General features: G+C 36.2%; 1 protein-coding gene across 3 annotated transcripts in view; it reads left to right on the top strand.

Annotated features, from left to right (window-relative positions):
* MAP3K5 (mitogen-activated protein kinase kinase kinase 5) overlaps positions 1-15,701 on the top strand; it is a 207,747-nt gene that overhangs the window by 100,468 nt on the left and 91,578 nt on the right. For all 3 annotated transcript variants that reach the window (XM_030316420.1, XM_030316419.1, XM_030316421.1), the window contains exon 8: positions 11,273-11,385. In XM_030316420.1, coding sequence (XP_030172280.1) covers positions 11,273-11,385 — 113 coding nt within the window. The remainder of the gene's footprint in view (positions 1-11,272; positions 11,386-15,701) is intronic.

Here is a 15,701-nt window from a genome sequence, read left to right as displayed (position 1 = left end):
TTTTTAAGTGTACAGTTCAGTGGCATAAATTACAATCACACTGTTGTGCAACTATCATCACTATCCATCCACGACTCTTCTCATCTTACAAAACTCAAACTCTATACCCATTAGACAACTTCCCATTTTCCTCTCCTCCCAGCCCCTGATAACCACCATTTTATGTTCTATCTCTATTAATTTGAGCAGGTATTTCCTATAGGTGGAGTCATATGGTAGTTGTCTTTTTTGCAACTGGCTTATTTCACTTAGCGTAACATTCTCAGTGGTCCATCCATGTTGTAACATGTCACAATTTCCTTTTTTAAGGCTGAATAATACTCCATTTTATGTAGACACCATTTGGTGTTTAACCATTCATCCGTCGATGACTTCTGTGTTGTTTCCACCTTTTTGGCCGTTGTGAATAACGCTGCTATGCACATTGGTGTACAAATATCTGACTCCCTTGCTTTCAATTCCTTTTGGTATATACCCAGAAGAAAATGGTGGTTTTTAAAAAAAATATTTGATAGTAACATGTATTATGCTATCCAATCAAAATTTAAAAAACAGTATAAAATTAACATGATTCTCTCTTTGTCTCTCTGTCTGTCTCTCTCTCTCTCTCTCTCTGGGTTTTTTTTTGTTTGTTTGTTTGTTTTGTTTTTTGTGTTTTTTTTTGGAAAAAAGTATGAGACTAGTAAAAGGACTGGAAGAAGATGGTTAGAATTTTGGGTTATTTATTTTTCTAACTTTCCTGTTATAAAAAGGATTATATACAAGTAAGTAGTTTGAGATGAAGAGAGGGTTTCCCCCCCTCTACAGATCAAATTGACACAGTGATTTGGCACTCGTTTTCTTCTGCTGCTGTCCTGCTTTGTCTGTGAATTATTTTATCAGTGATAATTTAAGAAATATCCCTAGAGATGCAAAGCACCATGAATTCTAATTTAATTACTTGTGTGTCTCACAGAAAGAATCACAGCAGTTATATCACAAGGAAGGAAAAATGACAGCTAAATAGAAAGAACTTGACTTGAGCTCAATTTCTTCTTTGATGGAAAGTAGATTCTCTTTAGCTAGAAATAATGAATTCAAGAATATTTCCTTTATTCTTGACTTTGTTGAACATCTCAGTGCAGAGGCAAAAAAAATGAACTGTCTTTGTTATATAAAGACTTCGTCACTCACTTTATAATCAAGTACTTGCCTCTTTCAGAACGAGCTTGCAATCAGGTGACAAATAAAATTGCTAATAATAAAGCAGCCTTGAACAAAAATCTATTGCTTTGGAAGCTTGACTAAGAAGTTTGCATCTTTTCAATATAATAATGAAGAATGCAAATTATTTACTTTTTTCCAATAAATATTTCAGTACTAAAATAGAAAAAAGTCAACAATAGTGGATGTAACTTCATACAGTTACTCGAATGTAGTCACCAGAATTCTCTTAAGATGTGAATATCTGGTTTCATCATTAAGATTTCTTTCTTTCATAAAGTCTTCTTTAAGTAGCTTACTCACCTCTATCCATTTTATTTCTCTATCTTTAGAGATAGTTTTACACTATTAGTCATTGCTTATAGATTTCTTTGTGTAAGGACTAACATTGTTCATGTTCATTTATCCTCTTGCTAGTTAAACGATGATGTTTTCCACAACATGAAACTTCTTCTTTGGTGCATTTTTATGGGCACATTCAGTATTGCCATATGAGTTCTTTTAAAAATATTAGCCTGCAGTCTAATAATATTGATCAAATATATCTTGTGACAAACACCATTCTTTCGAGGAGTATAGCAATACCTGTTTCTGTTGTATATAGAATACAAACTTCATTCTTAATATAAATAAGCAATTATTCCTGCTTTTATTTGTCATAATTTTTCCTGTTTAACCCAACTCCCTTTTACTAAAAAACAAAACAAAAAACCAGAAAGTAATGAAAAAGGACTAAAAAAAATTGTTTTTAACGCACACCAAAGGGTAGGCAGGGTGATACAGAAAAGAGGGCTCATGTTTGGAATCGAGCAGAATTGGGTAAAGTTCCCACTCTCCCACTTCTAATGAGCATGACTTAATATTTCCATGCTTCAGTGTCCTGATCAGTAAACTTGAGATAATCCACTCTACCTTAAAGAGTTTTCATAATTAGAAATAATATGCTTGAAGTGTCTAGTGCAATGCCTATTCCTAGTAGTTGCTTAGTAATGAGAGGCAGCTATCATTATTGTTTCTGTTTGGTATTGTTACTATTTGGTATTAATCACAGCTTTCCTTAGTGGAGAATATCATTTGTGTTGTATTTTTGTTAGAAATACACTATCCCTCTTCTTAGGAAGGTGACACATCCCACCTGTGACACCAGGTTTGGGTGTATTTCTTGGTCGATGCTCATTATCAGCAGAAGCTTTAAAAGCCCGGTTGTGATTGTGCCATGTGTAGTTTTCCTTGGTCATTTTCTGGAGAAAACTACTCCTCCAGGCTGAGTCCCAGAAAGAGAACAATGTGGAGCAAAGCTGAGCCAACCAACGTAGAAATGTGGCATGAATAGGCATTGCCAGCTGCTGGATTTGCAGTTGTTTGGTACTGTGACACACTTACCCTAAAACAACTGATACATCACCTGCAGCTAAAATGGATAGTTTCATTCTTTTAACATCTATATGTTAACATTTCTATTTTAATGTTATTTTAGCATTTATATCTTAACATTAATTTATCAAGTTTGAGTCTTAAAAAAACAATGACATGATAAAATGTGTTTAGAAAATTAGCACCAAGGAACTAGAAAATCAAATATGCCAGTAATCAGGATCAACGTGCTTGGTATGACTGACCTCCAAGCCAATAGGCATTTTAGTAGTAGCATGGAAAAAGAATCATATGCTACTTCTTCAGAAGAAACTGTGCTATCCCTAGCAATAAATAATTTCTCACATAAGACTCTCAGTAGGCCATAGTGAAAGCTATGTAAACAATATCCTCAATATTTTTATTTAATAGTGAATTCCAACAACATTAAAATGTAATGTGGTGCAAGTGATATGCAATCCACTAATTTAATGTGGTCTAAGGATATAGCTTTCTGGTCATATACCTTTTATCAAAATTAGGGTTTAGACTACTCGAGAAAGTGAGATTATTTGAATCTCCTGTGAACTGCTATATTCATCACTTGTCTCAGCCTGGTTCGTGGCAAGGAGTGGATACTGATTTTCTTCATTCAGCAAGCATTTCATATTCACCTGCAATGTGTTAGGCATCCCAGTGATTCAGGGATTGGAGATTCAGTGGCCAACAAGACTGATGATGAGGTCCCTGCTCTCATGGAGCGTGCACTCTGCTGAGGAAGATAGGTGATAAAAGAAAAGTAATTTCAGATTATTATAAATTTTGTAATAGATACAGAACTATACACAGATTACATTTTTTTCTTAAGTCATATTACTTAGTGGTTTTCAAGAAAATTTTCCATTTCACCTAGGTTGCCACATTTATTGGCATAAAGTTATTCCTAATATCCTTTTGCTTTCTTCTTAATGCTCATAGCATCTATACTAACGTCCTCCTTTTTGATCCTGATAGTGTAGCATAACAGTAATTTGTATTCTCTGTCTCTTGTTGTCTGATGAACAGTTTGCCTTGGAGTTTATCAATTTTATTAATCTTCTCATAGAACGAACTTTTGGCACTGTTGATTTTCTTTATTGCACTTTTTATTTCATTAATTTCTGCTCCTTCTACTTTGTTTAGGAATAATATGCTGTTATTTTTCTAGATGGAAGCTTACAGCATTGATTTCTCAACCTTGCTCTTTTTCCAACATATGCATTTAAAGGTATAAATTATTCTGCATCCTAAAAATTTTGATATAGTGAACTTTCAATACTGTTCAGCTCAAAATATCTTTTCATTTTCAGGCCCCTAGGTTACTCAGAAGAAGGTTGCCCAATGCCCAAACGTATCTTTCTTTCTTGTTCACGAGTTTAATTCTATTGTGGTGAGAGAACACACTCTGCATTATATCAATTCTTTGAAATTTGTGGAGAAGTGTCTTATGGTCCAGGATATGGTCCACTGTTGTTGGGTGTAGTGTTCTACATAAGCCATTTAGATTAACTTAGTTAATCTTGTTATTCAAGTCTTCCATATCCTCATTGATATTTTTGTCTGCTTATTTGATCACTGAGAGAAGAGTTTTAAAATCTCCAGCTATGGATGTAGATTTGTCTGATTTTTAGTTTTTCCCAGTTTTGCTTTATGCATTTTGAAGCCATGTTAATAGGTATGTTTGGGATTATAAATTTTTCTGTTGAATTTACTCTTTTATCATTATGTAACATCCCTCTTTATATCATGTAATAAATTTTGCTTTAAATTCAGTTTTATTTGATACTAATAAATAATCACAACAGATTTCTTTGGGTTAATATTTGAGTGATGTATCTTTATGCATCATTTGACTTTCAGCTTAACTGTGTCCTTATATTTAAAGTGTGTCTCTTAAATGTATGTAATGTAATTCTTTCTTCCTTCCTTCCTTCCTTCCTTCCTTCCTTCCTTCCTTCCTTCCTTCCTTCCTTCCTTTTTCCCTTCCTTCCTTCCTCCCTCCCTCTCTCCTTCCTTCCTTCCTTCCTTCCTTCCTTCCTTCCTTCCTCTCTCCCTCCTCCCTTCCTTCCTTCCTCCCTTCTATCCTTCCTTCCTCCCTTCCTCCCTCCCTCCCTCCCTCCCTCCCTCCCTCCTTCCTTGCTTTCTTATTGTTATGCAATCTAACTTGACAGATCTCATATTTGTAGTATTCAGGTCATTTTTATTTACTGTGATAACTGGTGTTTGCAGCTTTGTTACCATCTTGGTATTTATTTTCTCTTTCATTTTTGTTTGTTCTTTTAGTCTTCCATACCCTCCTTACTTTCTATTAATTTGGTATTATATTTTAGCCTCTATTAGCTCTTTACTAATACTTTTTATAATATTATTTTAGTAGTTTCCTAGGGACTGCCATCTACATCCTTGACTTTTCTAGTCTACCTTAAATTTATACTTTACCACATCCTGAGCAAGGAAAGAAACTTAGGGGAGTTTAAATATTCAACAGTTTTTAAAGTGTTAACATATTTTATATACAGTCGCCTATTTACCCTTTCTGTTATCTTTGTTCCTACAGTTCAGTGTTTCATCTGGAATTACTTTTCTATAGTCTAAACAAGTACTTTTAGTATTGTTTGTAGTGTGGACCTGCTGGCAATTAATCCTTCCAGGTTTTGCTTGTTTGGAAACATCTTTCTTGCATCTTTTCTTTTTTTTCTTGTGTCAATCTGAGAATGTCATTGCATTATTTTTGGCTTCCGTAGTTTGTATTGCAAAGTCAGCGATCAATTTTATTGTTCCTTTAAGGTAATGTGTCTTTTCCTCTCTGGCTGATTTTAAGATTTTTCTGTGTCTTTGTTTTCAGCATTTAGACTGTGATTATTTTATTTTATCCTGTTTGAAGTTTGCCGAGCTTCCTGAATCTGTGGGTTAATGTTTTCAACAGTTTTGGAATATTTTTGGCCATTATGTCTTCAAATATTTCTTGTGTTCTGTATTCTCTCTTCTTTCTGGAATTACAGTGATACATATGTTAGACCATTTAACTATGTTCCATATGTCTCATGCTTTGTTGTGTTTTCCCCTTCTTTTTTCTCTCTCTGCTTCCATTTCGATACTTTATGTTGACCTGTTCTTCATTGCACCAAATCTGTCTTTTGTTCTGTCTAGTCTGCTATTAAACCTGTCCAAAGAATTCCTATTTTCAGGTATTGTATATCTTCGTTCTAGATTCTTCTTCTTTTTTTTTTTTTTTAAGATTCCAACTCTGTGTTGAAATTGTTTTTCTTCTTCATCCATTTGTCCATCTTTTTCTTGATTTTCTTATATTTGTAATAATTATTTCAAACTCCTTGTTTGAATTATCTGAATTATCTCTGAGTCAGCTCCTCTTGTCTGTTTTTGCTCTCTTATTTATTGGTCACATTTCCCTAGCTTTTTGCTTGTCTCATAGTTATTGTACCCTATACGTTTTGTGTTTCAGAATTACTAAGATTGAAGATGATTTTATTTTCTCTCACAGAAAGTTCTTGCTTTCCTCTGTTAGCCAGGTAGGATAAGAAGCTGATTACTTCAAAAAATGTAATGAGTTCATCTCAGTTTCAGTTTTAGTTGACCCAGTCTCTCTTGATAGTGTCTCTGCTTCTTGGCTGTGCCCCGCCCCCCCCCAGCTTTTGATTGAGACACAAGCAGGTCTCTAGCTCCGTGTCCCTAAGTACTGTGGGAGATTTCATATCTGCCCTGTGAAGTTTTGAGTTTCACTCTTTATTCTTCCACATCATACAGCTCTTAAATTTGGTAATTTTTTTTTTTTTTTAAGGAGGAGACTGTCATGTATTTTTTTTTAAAGTTTATTTATTTTGAAAAAAAGTAGAAAAAAAAATAAATGGGACACCTGGGTGGCTCAGTCAGTTGAGTGTCCGACTCTTGTCAGCTCTGGTCATGATCTCATGGTTTGGGGATCAAGCCCAGTGTCTGGCTGTGTGCTGACAGGGTGGAGCCTGCTTCGGACTCTCTCTCCCGCCCTCTCTCTCTCTCTTTCTGCCCCTCCCCTGCTCGTGCTCTCTCTCTCTCAAAAAAATAATAAATAAAGTTTATTTATTTCGAGAGAGACAAACAATGCGAGTTGGGGAGAGGCAGAGAGGGAGAGGCAGAGAGTGAGAGAAGCCCAGGCAGTCTCCACAATGCCAGGGCAGCGCCCGAAGAGGCAGGGCTCAAACCCGCAAAACTGAGATCATGACCTGAGCTTAACTGACTGAGCCACCCAGGTGCCCTGAGACTGTTGGTATCTGTGGCAGGCTCCTCTTGCTGGTGGCGCTTCACGTCGAAGCACTGCCAGACTTCAGGGGATTTCGTTCTGCTCTCCAAGCCCTACCTCATCTCCCAGCCCTCCGTACGACCCAGCATTCAACGGATGTCCTGTGGAGAAAACTGGCTGCATGTTTGGGGCTCCTCCAAGTTTCATTCGTTTATGCCAACCCATGCAACCATCAGGAAATCCACTCTTTTCTCTTTTCCCTGGTAGAGCTTCAGATAGATAGAGTTTCTATGCCTATGCCAAGCCCAAGCCCCATCTTATGGTCCAAATGAGCAAACACCCTTATAGAAGACAAGGCAGTTCAGCTCCCTTGGGAGGGCATTTCTCTCTCTGGAGTTTTATTTCAATGCTGGTTTTAATTGTCATTGCTTCTATAGATCTCTGGTATCTGTGAAAAATATTTTTTGATATGTATCCTTTTCCCCCCACAGTTGCTGTAGCAGAAGTGATAGCTTCTAAATGGACTACTGCATCTGCTTTGAAGCTAAAGTTTTTCCCTAGACATTGAATATTCTTCTATGATTGAAATGGCTATATAGCTTTCAAACGTTTGGAATATATTCCATATTATACCTTATAATATTGTTGGAAATTTAGAGTACTTTTTTATTTTATAACAAATATCCTTGTATCTGAATTTCTGATTACATATTTGATGCTTTTCCTTAGTATAAATTTATAGATGTGCAATTGTGTGAACAGATATGCATTTTTTTTAATTTTATGATTGTGATATATATTGGGAAATTTCTGCCAAGAAATACTGTAGTAATTTACTTTCACAGTGTGTGAGAATTCTTAATTCCTGAGGGTGGTATATTAATAACATATGACAAGATTTTATGTCTTTTGTAATAACATGTACATGTTATCTTAATCTCCAGGAGAATTCAGAAAATGTTGACTCTCCTAAATACTGAACTCATTGTTATGGAATGCTATGAATCCTAGAAAAATATACATTATTAATTTTATTGGCATGTATATTTTGGTTAAAAACATAAAAATATATATTGTTCATGGCAACAGAAAAACAGATGTAAGCCAGACTTTTCATTTTGGTTGGTTTTGGCACATAGGAAGCCTTTAGTCAATTTTTACTGATTAATTTGGACATGTCTTGCCTTTTACATTTTTCCTTTAATATCTTTAAGAGAAATTCCATGCTCTTTGGTTTCAAGGGAAGTGAAAGGATTTGTCTGTTGAAAATATTGCATGTCTTGATATGAATCAGGAGAAAAGAAAGTATACTTGTTTCTTCTCCTATACTCTTTTTATTGGGACCTTCTATTACCTCCAAAAAAACACAGAAACCTTTGAGACTTACATGAGTCTAAGACTTAAAAATCTTGTCTTTTCTTTATATGACTAGCTTTGAACATCAGCACTCTGGGTGCATGCTTTTTCATTTTAGGATTGGGAAACACCTATACTTCTGGAGAGATACAAATGTTTATTTTTTTTTAACCACTTATCAATAAAATTTGTTTTATTTTTTTTATTTTTTTTTAATTTTTTTAACGTTTATTTTTTTTTTGAGACAGAGAGAGACAGAGCATGAACGGGGGAGGGGCAGAGAGAGAGGGAGACACAGAATCGGAAACAGGCTCCAGGCTCTGAGCCATCAGCCCAGAGCCCAACGCGGGGCTCGAACTCACGGACTGCGAGATCGTGACCTGAGCTGAAGTCGGACGCTTAACCGACTGAGCCACCCAGCCGCCCCTTGTTTTATTCTTTAAAAAGCTATGTTTATACTACAGAATTGTGTCTTCTGCCAAAACAGATTATATGTTGATGAATTAGTTAGTTAGTTGTTAAACTCAAGTTAGTTAACATATAGTGTAGTGTTGGTTTCAGGAGAAGACCGCAGGGATTCATCTCTTACATATGACACCCAGTGCTCCTCAGTGCTCATCCCAACAAGTGCCCTTCTTAATAACCCATCACCCATTTAGCCCATCCCTCTACCCATCTCCCCTCCAGCAACCCTTAGTTTCTTCTCTGTATTTAAGAGTCTCTTATGGTTTGTCTCCCTCTCTGTTTTTATCTTATTTTTCCTTCCCTTCCCTTATGTTCATCTGTTTTGTTTCTTAAATTCCACAGTGAGTGAAATCATATTTGTCTTTCTCTGACTTATTTCACTTAACATAATGCACTCCAGTTCCATCCACATTTTTGCAAATGGCAAGATTTCATTCTTTTTCATTGTCAAGTAATACTGAGTTATGTGTGTGTGTGTGTGTGTGTGTATGTGTGTGTATCACACCCATTGTGTGGTGTACACACACACACACACTTTTCATCAGGTGATGGACATTTGGGCTATTTCCATAATTTGGCTATTGTTGATAGCACAGCTATAAACATTGGAGTGAATATGCCCTTTTGAATCAGCATTTTTGTATCTTTTGGACAAATACCTAGTAGTGCAATTGCTGGGTTGTAGGGTAGTTCTATTTTTAATTTTTTGAGGAAGCTCCATGTCATTTTCTAGAGTGTCTGCACCAGTTTGCATTCCCACCAGCAGACCAAAGGGTCCCCCTACTCCGCATCCTTGCCAACATCTGTTGTTTCCTGAGTTGTTAATTTTAGCTATTCTGACAAGTGTTGAGGTGGTATCTCATTGTGATTTTGAATTGTATTTCTCTGATAATACAATACAGTGAGAATTGTATTTCTCCGATAACACAGTGATGTTGAGTATCTTTTCATGTGTCTGTTAGCCATTTGGATGTCTTCTTTGAAAATGTGTCTATTCATGTTTTCTGCTCATTTCTCCAATGGATTATTTGTTTTTTGGGTACTGAGTTTGATAACTTCTTTTTAGATTTTAGGTACCAACCCTTTATCTGATATATCATATTCAAATATCTTCTCCCATTCCTTCAGTTGACTTTTAGTTTTGTTGATTGTTTACTTTGCTGTGCAGAAGCTTTTTATCTTGATGAGGGGCAGTAGTTCATTTTTGCTTTTGTTTCCCTTGTCTCCAGAGATATGTCAAGTACGAAGTTGCTGTGGGTGAGGTCAAAGGGGCTGCTGCCTGTTTTCTCCTGTAGGAGTTTGATGGTTTCCTATCTCACATTTCGGTCTTTCATCCATTTTGAATTTCTTTTGATGGATGGTGTTTTTTGATCACCAACAGTGATACAGTTGGATATTCCACTTGTATCACTCCTTGAGCCAGCTAGTTAAGATTAATACTTACTTGATTTTTGTTCAGAGTTACTTGTTCTACTTAAAAAGTAAGACCTTTTAAAAGGGCACATGATCCTCAATATCCAGAAAAATGTACTTTCTCTTTCCTTTTGAAGTTTAACTTATGATTTTAAGTTATGGGAAATTTCAAGCATGTATAAAAGCCAAGAATATGCTATAATGCACACTATTGTGCCCACCACCACTTTTGCTAATCCTATCTTTTGGTTAAAAGATAGTTAATGATTGAAATGGGAATGCCTTTATCTTAGAATTGTATTTTTTCTACATAGCTTTTTTTTTTAATATCACCAAATGGTCATTTATTCAGTATGTAGTCCTCAAATTTCCTCAATTTGATTAAAAGTAAAGATTTCATTTTTCAGATTTGTCTAAAGCAGTCTCTAATGGTCACCAGGGTGTTTGTTTTCATTTTCTTTTTCTTCATGCGCCCAAGTGTAATAATGTTGAATATTGTTGCCTGTTAAATGATGTACGTGAGGAAACCCTTGGACCAAATCTAAGAAGCGTTACCTTGAAAATACAGTGGATGTGCAAACACTGAAGTCTTTTCAGATGTTGAAGTGTTTTTCCAAGGGTGATATTTAGTGTCATGCATATTCAGAAAAGGGTTCTTATTCTCTTGAGCCAAAATTAGTATGCACAGGCACAATCTCTGTTTTTCTTAATTTCTTAGTGCAATTGACGTTCTTTATTTCGTTTCTGTATCACTCATGTGAAACTGATTGTTTCAGTGTGTTCCCTAGATGATCCCCTCATTCCTTTGTGTATTTTGAACGCTTTTTAAAAACTACTTTAAAAAAATAGGTACGGGGTTTTTATTTTTTAATTACCACTGCTTACACATGTGTACATACACACACACACACACACACACACACACACTCTGTCACATTTCTGGTAGATTGTTGAAAAGAGGATCTTTTAAAAGACAGAGGCTACTATGATAAGGGTGAGCTAAGTAGGGGAATGCAGTGGAGCTAAGGGTTAGGAAAGGCAGATACTTATGCATGAAATCCTAACAGCACACTAGATTCTGGGGTGAAGGCCAGTGGAATATTTTTGCTTGCTCAGGCATTGAAGTTATGCAAACAGAAGCTATTGCACACCCAGAGATTCTTGATTGAGAAAGTAAACTTGTACATTTGTTTTTTTTTTTAATAGGTTCAAAAAGGCATTTGAATCTGAGCCATCACTACAGTCAGGAATTAATTATGCGGTCCTTCTCCTGGCAGCTGGGCACCAGTTTGAATCTTCCTTTGAGCTCCGGAAAGTTGGTAATTGCAGCTTGATAATTTTACATGGAAATCAAGAAACTGGACTCAACTTGGTACAAAGAAAAAGAATCATTGATAGATAGACCCTTTGCTTTTATCTTATCTGTCTTTCTGAAAAAAAATTACTATATATCCTTGCTTAGTGTTTCCTACTATTGTGCCGAACCCTGATATTGGGATGTAATTTGGTTTTTAGTTTATTTTACCTGTTTCTAAAAGTCCCCTGGTTAATATTTATTATTCCAGCACAAACTAAAATTGAAAATATGGGCTCTGCAGTCAGCTTCAACTCCTAAATAAGGTAGTGTTTGGAGCATTAGAAACATTTCCTAGTTTAGATTTAGAGAAGGAAGAAGAAGAAGAGGAAGAAAAGATTTCTGACAGTTTCTATTTCTGATTCCCCTCTACACCTTCAAGCTCTGTGATTTCAGTGGTGTTGGAGGTGGAGCCTCCCTAAGCCCCCAGACCAGTAGGCCAAGCAGATGGCAGTCTTGGCAATGACCAGTCTCCTCAGAGACCATCTCTGGATTATAGCCGTTGACAGGATGTGCTTCTGTCCCTCTTATCTGTGGACATCATCTCATCTTCTTTGGAATTTGAAGAATTACGGCATCTTAGTGAATAAGTTCTGTGTGATTTTCTTGGTTCTGGCTTTCGTAGCATTTTTTAAGGTTTTACATACTGGAATACCATATTAGAATGGTGATGAGATCTTGCTCTCTCCTAGTGTCTAACCAATTCTCTTTCAGGGAATCTTTCCCACTCTTGGAGGAGTCATTACTACAGACCTAGAAATACGCCATATTTTTCACAGACGGAAAAAATTCTTAGTGAATCCATGAATTACAGAAGATTCTTTCACTTTAAGATTTTTAACTGGAGAAGGTTTTTCTTCAGTTTTCCTTCAAGAAAAATGAGTCCTGCACTTTTTTACATTCAAGGGAAGGGCTTATAAAATAGCCATGTGTAATGTTCTGGGAAATCCTTGATGGCAAATAAAGTTTGAGTATTAAGTAATTTTTGAAAGAGCCCAGACTAAAAGAATGATAAAATGCTTTTGCTACTGAATTGCACTGGTATTCAATGCACAAAGCTTTATTTGAAATTATTTTTCAGTTGGTAAATGAAATCAGAGAAAATGCATTGCAACTTGTACTTTTCAGAAATTATTATTATAAACAAATTTGTATCTAAGGTTGATTTTCTGACTCTACACTAGCTAAAATTCTTTACATACTAGTGATCTAAAAATAATTTGTACTGCTGTATTCTTAAACTTAAGGAGAAGTTTTATCGAAGCCTCCAGATCATTGCAGGAATTGACACTAATTTGCATGTGTTGATAGAACAATAACATAGTGGTTTGAAAATGTACCTCTTCTATATTCTCATTTTTAAGTTAAACATACATTAAAACGATCAGCACTCTGCTAAGAGAATAGATCTCATCACAAAAAAGAAATAATTATGTGATATGAATGAAGTGTTAGCTAACACTATGATAGTAGCCATTTTACAATATTTAAGTGTATCAAAGGAACACATTTTACATCTTAAACTTACACGATATCATATGTCAATTGTATTATTACAATAAAGCTGAGGGAGAAAAAGAATGGAGGTTTGAGGAACTATAATTAATATAACTCTCTACAGGAAACATACTTTAATTTTTTTTCCCAAGAACTCATTCACAGTATATGTTGAACAGGCATTTGAAAGCATATGAAGCTGAATTTTAAATTTTGGAAAGTGCAGAACATACACAGACTTAAAATGTGACTTGACAATGAATTTTCAGCCACTTCAAGAATGAAATTTTAGGTTTCTAAAATACTGTGATACACTCTCCAAATTGTATGTCCTTTATAACTAAAAGGCAATTAAAACTCACTGGATTGTACTCAATCATAAATTATGCTCATAATCATAGGCTGACCTAAAGTTGATTTTTTATGGCACAATAGGATTAGAAGGGTTTTCAAAGAAAAGCAAGAGTTAACTAGTCTAATATAATAATAATTATATGTGAAAAAGAAGACTGATAACACATTTTGCATATTTTAAAGATATACTTTTAAAAAGCATTTTTTTTAACGTTTATTTATTTTTGAGATAGAGAGAGACAGAGCATGAACAGGGGAGGGTCAGAGAGAGGGAGACACAGCATCTGAAACAGGCTCCAGGCTCTGAGCTGTCAGCACAGAGCCCGACGCGGGGCTCAAACTCATGGACCGCGAGATCATGACCTGAGCCGAAGTCGGCCGCTTAACCGACTGAGCCACCCAGGCGCCCCTAAAAAGCATTTTTAAATACTCTAATCAAATTTCTCAGTAATTTATATCTTCCTATATTTCTTCTCTTGACCCCCTGCAGTTGTACAGATTAGCCTGAATTAGTGACTTCCCCTTAGTAATCAGACTTTTTTTTTAATGAAATCTCTTCTTCAGGTGCATTTTGAAATTTTGATTTTTTTATAAAAGATAAGCAATTAAAATTTAAGATACCGTAAGATAATCACTAAATTGGAGGCATCTAAACATATGATCTTAAATTTAAGATCTCTAAGGTAAAACTATTCTTAACTGTCCTAATCTATTGCCCAAAGACTCTCAATTCTGGTCATGTGTGTATTTGAGGTCAAGACTAACTACTTCATGATCTGTGTTTCACTTTCCCAGTTTTTAAATAATCATTGATATTTAGACTACTTAGAACTAGGATTTAAAACACAGAACCACAGGGGCACCTGGGTGGCTCAGTCGGTGAAGCGTCAGACTTCAGCTCAGGTCATGATCTCACGGTCCGTGAGTTCGAGCCCCGCGTCGGGCTCTGTGCTGACAGCTCAGAGCCTGGAGCCTGTTTCAGATGCTGTGTCTCCCTCTCTCTCTGACCCTCCCCCGTTCATGCTCTGCCTCTCTCTGTCTCTCAAAAATGAATAAACATTAAAAAAAAATAATTACAAAAAAATAAAATAAAACACAGAACCACAAGGTGCCTGGGTGGCTCAGTCAGTTAAACGTCTGACTCTTGATTTCAGTTCAGGCCGTGATGTCACAGTCCTGAGATTGAGCCCTGTGTTGGGCTCTGCACTGGGCCTGGAGCCTACTTGGGATTCTCTCTCACCCTCTCTCTCTGCCTCTCCCCCTGCTCATTCTCTCTCTCTCTCTAAGGAAAAAAGAAAAAAAAAGCCACAGAACCACATCTTACATGTTCTTCCTATTTCCAGCTTCACAAGACTTAAAGCTAATATTCAGATTTTAGCTAAGTAACAGACGATTTCCCCATTTTTGTGGAATTTTTCAATCAACTATGAGACATTTTATGGAGAGAGTCAGAATTAGGGGTTTGGTGATGTAATGATGATGTAATAAAAGAACAGGGTGCTTGGAATTGAGACAAACCACTCTTCAAATCTCATTTTCGGGGAGCAATCAAAATGAAATCTGTATTACTGAATATAAAAATCCATGATTCTATAAAGATAATTTAAAAAAGGAAGTCATAACAAAAACAAAATCCATCACCCACCACAACATAACTCATTTGTCATGTATAGGGATGACCAGTTTCTCAGAAAATTAGAAATTATAGGGAAGAAATTACATCCCTTCCTTCCTTTTTTAAGAAATACCACAGCTCATCTAGCAGATGAGGTACAGCTCTTCGTAAAGTATGCTGCATACTAAACGTATTAATCCCTGGGAGAGGGTAGTCTTCAAAAGAATTCTAGTTAATGAAGTGGAGGGAATGATAAGGCCGACATTGATAGTAATGTTGCAATAATGATCATCAGAACTAAAACCACTAAGTGAACAAGTTTCATTTTCTTTATTTTAGAGAGAGAGAGAGAGAGAGAGAGTGCACACATGAGGGAGAAGAGGTAGAGAGGGAAATCCCAAGCAGGCTCTGCACTGCCAGCACAGAGCCCGATGCGGGTCCTGAACCCATGAACTCTGAGATTATGACCTGAGCCGAAACTAAGAGTTGGACACTTAACGGCCTGAACCACCCAGGCGCCCCAGAAAATGTTTATTTTTGTACAAACTTCATTTCACCATATTTACGTGATACCGATGCTCACTCACACATTGCTTGTTAGCCACAAAGGACAAATGTGCCTGTAGAATCCATTCTGTTTATGCCCCCGGGGATCCGGCTGTCAGCAAGCCAGCCAGAATCCCTAATAGTGAGATGGCCCAACAGCGCTTCTTCATGTGATGAACATGGAGTAAGCAGCAGTTCCTGTAAAGTAGTCTCACTCAGATTTTAAGACCTAATGTCCAGTTAATAGGAATCGCAGTGGCTATAAAAAT

The sequence above is a fragment of the Lynx canadensis genome, chromosome B2, assembly GCF_007474595.2.
Source record: "Lynx canadensis isolate LIC74 chromosome B2, mLynCan4.pri.v2, whole genome shotgun sequence".
Taxonomy (NCBI): Eukaryota; Metazoa; Chordata; class Mammalia; order Carnivora; family Felidae; genus Lynx; species Lynx canadensis.
The sequence above is the reverse complement of the archived record's forward strand: the minus strand, read 5'-3'. Positions and strand labels throughout refer to the sequence as shown.